The 8,417-nt window shown below is 46.5% G+C and overlaps 1 protein-coding gene across 2 annotated transcripts in view; it reads left to right on the forward strand.

The window, feature by feature from the left end:
• The window catches only part of ttbk1a (tau tubulin kinase 1a), a 63,229-nt gene that overhangs the window by 34,143 nt on the left and 20,669 nt on the right, over positions 1–8,417 (forward strand). For both annotated transcript variants that reach the window (XM_069167128.1, XM_069167127.1), the window contains exons 9-14: positions 464–589; positions 685–839; positions 3,517–3,727; positions 3,969–4,141; positions 4,778–5,118; positions 7,019–7,200. In XM_069167128.1, the coding sequence (XP_069023229.1) occupies positions 464–589; positions 685–839; positions 3,517–3,727; positions 3,969–4,141; positions 4,778–5,118; positions 7,019–7,200 (1,188 nt within the window). The remainder of the gene's footprint in view (positions 1–463; positions 590–684; positions 840–3,516; positions 3,728–3,968; positions 4,142–4,777; positions 5,119–7,018; positions 7,201–8,417) is intronic.

The raw sequence follows: 8,417 nt of genomic DNA on the forward strand, positions 1-8,417 counted from the left end.
CAGGTTAACATTAGCTGCAAACAGATGGAGACCAGCTGGTGCAGAAAGTGGAACAGATAGCAGCTAAAGAACCAGATATTTCTCTCAGGAGTTTGTGGAGACCAAAACGGAGCAAAAAAAGGAGACAAATGTTGGATTTTGATTCATCCAGTGGACAAAAACTCAACTCCAAGTGACTGCTGAATGTTCGTGCTTAAAATCAAATACTGCCGGTTTCACTACTGTCACAATTATTTGACAACATGATCCCGCTGAATTTGAAGATACATTTTAACACGCACCACATTTTATATCCGTTGGATTATTATTGTTATTTTGGATTCTACTGTCGTGTTTGCCTGAGGATCATCTCCTCTCTGATATTTCAGATGTGTAAACTGAACGTGAATCCTCATTAATATCCAGCAGCTCGGAGGGATTTTTGGTTTTTATTTGATCTGTTTTTTCTTTTCTTCTTCTCCAGGAACAAGTCGGTCAGATTAAAGAGCGATACGACCATCGGATGCTGCTCAAACACATGCCTTCAGAGTTCAACATCTTCCTGGACCACGTCCTGGCCCTGGACTACTACACCAAACCAGATTACCAGGTACACGCCGTCAGAATCAGGAGGAAGAGTCTCCTCTTCGGTTCTGAACCTGGACCTTCACATTCACGAGTGTCTCCTGTTTTATTTTTATCCAGCTGCTGATGTCGGTGTTTGAAAACAGCATGAAGGAACGAATCATCACTGAGAACGAGCCTTTCGATTGGGAGAAAGGAGGAAGTGATGTCACGCTGTCGACCAGTGCCTCCACCCAACCACAGCACAACACCCGACCCACCGCCGCCATGGTGGGGTAAGAGCCACTTTACACCTCCTGAACCAGAGCTGAGCAACAGACCGCTGGGATTCTTACTCACAGTTTATTCTCCTGAATGGAAATCGGTTTGTTAAAATACGCAAAGACACTTGAGAAAATTAATTAAGGGTCTGATTTACTAAGAACTATAATAAAGGGTACTAAATTGCGTGTTTAGTCCAAAAGTTTGCACATTTATTTTGCACCCGTTTTGCAGGTAATTGTGTCACTGATATCAGGTGCAATTCGCTGTATTTAAATGAGGTGTTATGGTGTTATTCCAGCCATGGAAAAACAGAACAACCACAAAATCAAAAGGAAATCTAATCCCATTGAAATTAATAAATATAAATATAACAAGAAAAAAACGCTGTATGGGAGATTATCAGCGAGGAAGTCAATGAAGTGTGAAAAACAAAAAGATGAAATTAAGAGAAGATGGAATGATATTAGGTGAAACACAAGATAAAAATTGGCTTAATAATAAAACGTGGCCAAATAAAAGAGGAGGACAACAAACACTGAGCAGCAGGTCCAGATCTGTCTGTGATGAGCAGCTGATTTGGTTTCATTTCGACCACGGATGGCGACACATTCAGGACCACGGACGGCGACACATTCAGGACCACGGACGGTGATGCATTCAGGACCACGGACGGTGATGCATTCAGGACCACGGACGGTGATGCATTCAGGACCACGGACGGTGATGCATTCAGGACCACGGACGGTGATGCATTCAGGACCACGGACGGCGACACATTCGGGACCTGGGACGGCGACACATTCGGGACCTGGGACGGCGACGCATTCAGGACAATGGACGACGACGCATTCAGGACTACGGACGGCGACGCATTAAGAATCACGGACGGCGACACATTCAGGACCATGGACGGTGATGCATTCAGGACCACGGACGGCGACATATTCAGGACCATGGACGGTGATGCATTCAGGACCACGGACGGCGACATATTCAGGACCACGGACGGTGATGCATTCAGGACCACGGACGGTGACACATTCGGGACCTGGGACGGCGACACATTCGGGACCACGGACGGCGACACATTCAGGACTACGGACGGCGATGCATTAAGAATCACGGACGGCGACACATTCAGGACCATGGACGGTGATGCATTCAGGACCACGGACGGCGACACATTCAGGACCATGGACGGTGATGCATTCAGGACCACGGACGGCGACATATTCAGGACCACGGACGGTGATGCATTCAGGACCACGGACGGTGATGCATTCAGGACCACGGACGGCGACACATTCGGGACCTGGGACGGCGACACATTCGGGACCTGGGACGGCGACGCATTCAGGACAATGGACGACGACGCATTCAGGACTACGGACGGCGACGCATTAAGAATCACGGACGGCGACACATTCAGGACCATGGACGGTGATGCATTCAGGACCACGGACGGCGACATATTCAGGACCATGGACGGTGACACATTCGGGACCTGGGACGGCGACACATTCGGGACCACAGACGGCGACACATTCAGGACTACGGACGGCGATGCATTAAGAATCACGGACGGCGACACATTCAGGACCATGGACGGTGATGCATTCAGGACCACGGACGGCGACACATTCAGGACCATGGACGGTGATGCATTCAGGACCACGGACGGCGACATATTCAGGACCACGGACGGTGATGCATTCAGGACCACGGACGGTGACGCATTCAGGACCTGGGACGGCGACGCATTCAGGACTACGGACGGCGACGCATTAAGAATCACGAATGGCGACACATTCAGGACCATGGACGGTGATGCATTCAGGACCACGGACGGCGACACATTCAGGACCATGGACGGTGATGCATTCAGGACCACGGACGGCGACATATTCAGGACCATGGACGGTGATGCATTCAGGACTACGGACGGCGACATATTCAGGACCACGGACGGTGATGCATTCAGGACCACGGACGGTGACACATTCGGGACCTGGGACGGCGACACATTCGGGACCACGGACGGCGACGCATTCAGGACCACGGACGGCGACACATTCGGGACCACGGACGGAGACACATTCAGGACCACGGACAGCGACACATTCGGGACCTCAGAGGGCGACACATTGAGCACATCTATGCTGGTATTTTGTGGCTCCTCCTTGTTGTTGGCTGTAAATCATCATTCAGTTCATTCAACAACTCAGAAATGTCATTACTGCACAATCTGAATAATTTCTGCCTCTGACATCAGAAATGTTTAACGGGTTTAAAATCACATTCTCTACATATTCTTTTGTTTCCTGCGTCTCCTTCTCACCACAATAAGAGCAGCCGTCTCTCCTGATGTTCATCTGATTAAAACCTTCAGTCGTACTAAAATACACAACAATCACTTCTCCTGTTTCTACTTCCAGGTTTAGTAAATATCAGTGCCGGGTGCTAAATTTATCTGTTTACATTTCCCCTCCCAGTATTTTACACGTTCAAGTAGAAACACCCAATATTACATATGTATTCAGGCAGACACGCAGAATGTGTTAAAGTGAACATCTGAAAGATGCAGACCTTCAGTGACTCCGGCCCTGAGTGTCCTTTGTGGTGAGCTTTGAAAAGAGTTTCAGAAATACCAGCGTCTGTATCAGGGTTGTTCTTCTTCTGTGTCCACAGAGCCATCGTGACGCCGGTTCCCGGAGACCTTCAGAGGGAGAACACTGACGACGTTCTGCAGGACGAACATCTCAGCGATCAGGAGAACGCCCCCCCGGCCCCGCCCAGCCGGCCCCCCGGGGAGACGGGCGTCCAGCATGCCGGAGAGACGGGAGAGGCCTGGGAGGACACGGACTTTAACCGCAACAGACTCAGGATCAGCCTGAACAAGGTCTGAACTCCAGAGCAGGAAGGAGGAAGGGGTGTTTCAGTACGAGTGGCTGTGAAGTTGCTAACAACACCAGCTAACCAAAGAGTTATCATCTTACATCACGACCTCCACATGCAATCGTTCTCACAATACAAACACAAAACATTGGCATTTTACAGATTACTGATAAAAAAAAAGGTCAGAGTTTTGTGTGACTGTGGAGCCTTAAATTTGCCTTTTTTTCCTCCACCTCATTCCTCAGGGGGCTCAGGAAGAGGAGGCGGGGCGTGGGGCGTGTCCAGCATCGCCGGTTCGAGGCGGAGCCCCAGAATCACCGACAGGTCAGGGTCGGTCTTTGCGGTACCGCCGGGTCAACAGCCCCGAATCCGAGCGCCTCTCGGCTGCTGAGGGCCGAGTCGACGGCTACGGACAGAGGTGAAAAAAAACACCGAAATCACTTATTTAAGTTTCAGTTGTTCATATCTTCCAAAGGTTGAAACAACATTTGTTGTACCACCAGACGGACTGAAATCATAACGTCTCGTGAAGACAGAGCTGCCATGTGGTTTTTTTTGTCACGTATTTCTATGGATTAACTTAAGACCCAAACTTCCTCTATTTATTTAGATTCTATTTAAACCAGAGATTAAACCCAGGTACTGTCTCCGCCGTAAGATTTAAAGTCTTGATTGACGATTAAAGCTCTAAAAACTCATCAACATCTCATATTTGTAACTTTTTATCTCAGAAAAGCTGGTTTCAGCTGGCAGAAACACAAACATGATATCTCTTCAAAACGACACCCGACACACCCGTTGTCGGACCGCTTCACTCATGTCGGTGCCACCGGGTTCATGTGGAAACACAAAAATAGGAACTCTGATGGAGACTTCCTTTGCCAACAAAAAGGACTTTGACTTTATGTCTGACTCTGACGGGTCCTGACTGGGTTTAGAAATGACTTATTTAAATGGACTTTGTGTCATGAGACAAACAGCTGACAGACATCGAACTCTTCAGTGTCACATTAACACGTGTCCCCGTCTCCACACGTCCGTCTGTGTCCTCCAGGTCAAGAATGGACATCCTTTGCTCTCCATCTCGTCACGTCTACTCCTCCCAGCCGGCTCAGATGCTGTCAGTAGACCCTGGTTACCGCGGTGACCGTCAGGTCAGCGGTCGCCAGGAGGTGTCGGTGGCGTCTGTCGACCAGGAGGCGCACAGCAACGCCTTCATCCGCTCCGTCCCGCTGGCTGAGGAGGAGGACTTCGACAGCAAAGAGTGGGTCATCATCGACAAAGAGGCCGAGCTGCGGGACTTCCTTCCAACCACGTCAGGAACCACAGACGAAGAGCCTGAGGAGCTCCGCCCCCTAGAGGAGCAGGAGGAGAGGAGGAGGCTCCGGGCCGGAGGTAGGAGCTTCTTTTCAGACCTGAAATGAAAAGAAACACAATGTTTTTAAAGGATAAAGATGTTGTGATTTTGTTTGGTACCCACAAAGTATTTATGGTTGATCAGAGCTCTGATCTGCATGGAACTGCTTTTGTTTTCTGGCAGTGGTGCATTCAAAGTGGGCCACATTCAGTAGTTCTTTTATTCAGCAAATATATTTGTTAACAACTGTTTTGCTCCACAACAAAAACTGGGCTAAAATAAAACAAAAAGCAACATTTGAAAATTAGATTTATGATGTTTTATTTTTTTGTCAAAAACTAAATGACAACCTGAAGAGACACTTCAGTGAAACACAATCAGCTCCTGATCAGTGAAACAGTTTCCTCCCACACTTAAATGATCTCTGGGGACACTGTTAACGAGAAGAATCTTACATTCATTACATTATGTGTCTGTCAGTGATGTTATCGGATGTTACTGGGTCACATGAATGAACTGAACTCATCTTCAGTCTGCTGAAAATCACAATCAGAATCAAAATCAGCTTTATTGGTCAGAAATGTTGACGCATACAAGGAATCTGACTCCGGTTGTAACTTTTTCTCAACGTACAAACACAGAAACAGACATAAATAGACACATAAAACATAAATAGACATATAAAACATAAATAGACACATAAAACATAAATAGACATATATACAGCTAAAAAACATACATACATATATAATACATACATATATATATACATGCAATTAGACAAGAAGCATTAAGAAAACATTTAAAACAAACAATGAAAACATGCCGGCAGCATGCTAAGACTTATAAAACAGTGAGGTAATAATAATAATAAACTTGATTTTGAAAGCACCTTTCATACAAGAAATGCAGCTCAAAGTGCTTTACAGCAAGAAAATGACCTGCTTCACGTATAAAGGAACATTTAAAATATAGAAAAACAAAATGCATAAGAAAAGATCAAATGAATATATTAATATATAAATATAAAACAACTTCTTCCGTCTGTTGCTGAGAACCTCCAATAAACCAGCAGCAGATGATCTCGGTGTTCCTGAAGGCTCATGGTGAACCAGAGTTCGAGATGTGACTCGGTCCGAGCCCATTAAGAGCTTTGGATGTCAGGAGGCGGAGCTTAAAGTCCCTCCTGTGTGTTACAGGTGAACAGAGCAGAACTCTCCTCCTGGTTCTGGTCAACACTCGAGCTGCAGAGTTCACCGAACATTATTCTGGACTTTTCTCTGTTCTGGAAACATCTGACTCGGCTTTTTAAGGTCTTGCAGTCTGTTCCTGTTAAACTAACATCATCTAAACCAGAGGAGCCCGAACTCTTTCCTATAAAGGGTCAAAAATACAAGTTATGTGTAAGTACATTTCATTCAAATGTAATATATTTTACAGAAATTTCACATTCTACATCGAAAATCAACTTTTAGAATAATTTAAAACACTAGTCGTTAATCTGCGTCAAAATAATTTTGTTATTTCGCAGAAATTATTGTTAAAAACATGCGTCAGTTTTCCCGTCAGACAGAGTGGACCACGATTCTCTGCAGAGAAGACGTCATTCAATATGGACGCTAAACAGCACGAAGCTGTACGTTGCTATACAGTTCATGTGATGTACTTACGGTACGAAGTCGTTACAGTTATTATCTGACATCACAAGAAGAAGAAGAAGCAGGAGCTCATCAAACGGCGCCAATTAATGATTAATGTACCTGAAACATGCTGGTTAAAAACAACAACAACAACAACAACAAACCTTCAGAATATTCCAGGATATGATGGACATCACACAAACCACCACCACGTCTTCAGTTCAACGTGTTCGCTTCAGGTTTGTCTTCAGAGTTTGTTGTGTTTTTTAACTGTGGTGAACGTGTGGTTGTCCTGCAGGCGGGGAGCTGGTGGTCCGTCCAAAGACTCACACCCGGGACAGCAGCCGGGGGATGCTGACGCTCACGGAGGAGGAGGCGTCGAGGAGGAGCGGCGGGAGCCCCGCCCAGTCGCCCTGTCACTCGCTGCCGTCGGGACGCCCTCGCCGGAGGGAGTCCGAACCCACCGGACCTCAGAGACCGGTAAGAGATCCAGCCGAGCAGTCGCGGAGAGCTCAACTCTCTGGTGGCACGTTGGCGGACGGATGAGTGGAGCGGACGGCCGCCGGTCGGATCGTGTTCGGTCGTGGCCGTCACGGTGAGGCGCGGCGGCCGGGACGCCTCGTTCATCTGCCCGCCAGCATGCAGCTTAAAGGACAAATCCAGCAGGATCACAGCTTCACGTCTCCGTCTTCAGTCGGTTTATCCTTCACTCAGGATCCTGTAAAGTAGTGGCCACGCTGAGTTACAGTTTTACAGGATAAACAAAGTGCAGCATTTCCCCCTTTCTCATCATAACCGGTGAGATGAAGGATTTAACGTGCGGCAGCTCAGCAGGTCGGACCGCAGCGGAGCTGTCAGAGAACAGCAAGCTTGTAAAACTAAATCTATACTGAGCCGTAGACTATAACCCTGGCCACATTCAGGTGACTAATAGTAAGGATTTGCCCGGTTCTCATATTTGGATATTTGAGACCAATATTTGATCATATTTAAGCTTATTTTGTTGAGAATAAATTTTCATTGAGAAAAGAAGTCCGAACCTTTCAAATGCATCATCGTTCGATGTTTCTATGTTTTCCAAAACAAAATACAATTTTAAACAAACAAAACATTTAGAAACATCTAATCAAAGAAAATCTATTTTTCTATCATCGGCACCAGGACAGCAGAGCAATGGATTCAAAGTGAAGACGCTTTGATGCAGAATTCAATCAGTCAAGTATTTTTAATTTTTACAAGGAATTAGAGGGCGAATGGACAAAAACATATCGTGAACCAAGTTGTACAGTCACTACATAGCAAAATGTGCACAGATACGAATAGTTCCCAGATGTGTGGAAGTTACTTTAAATACATGTTAGAAGATGAGACGAGCTGAACATCTGGACACGTGTTGGATTTGTCCTTTAAAGCGGTCGCAGTGATGGAAGACGTCCTGCAGGCGTTGGTGTGCAGCTGAATGTCGGTCACATGCAGTCGTTGCGTTCACTGACCTCTGGCAGATGAAACACCTTCAGGCTCAAGATGAACTCTGAGAACTTGCTGGTTGTCTGTTTGCAGGCCAGTTTGCTCATTTTCTCTCTTTTATGAGCTCTTTATTGAATGAAAATGTTCCTGTGAGCCGTCGGCTCAGTTCAGAAACTTCAGAGAACCTTTGAGTTGTCAGCAAATCACCAAAAAAACATTTCTTGAAGGTG

The sequence above is a fragment of the Embiotoca jacksoni genome, unplaced genomic scaffold (assembly GCF_022577435.1).
Source record: "Embiotoca jacksoni isolate LCO1_2020_lvr unplaced genomic scaffold, fEmbJac1.0.p SCAF_4, whole genome shotgun sequence".
Classification (NCBI taxonomy): Eukaryota; Metazoa; Chordata; class Actinopteri; family Embiotocidae; genus Embiotoca; species Embiotoca jacksoni.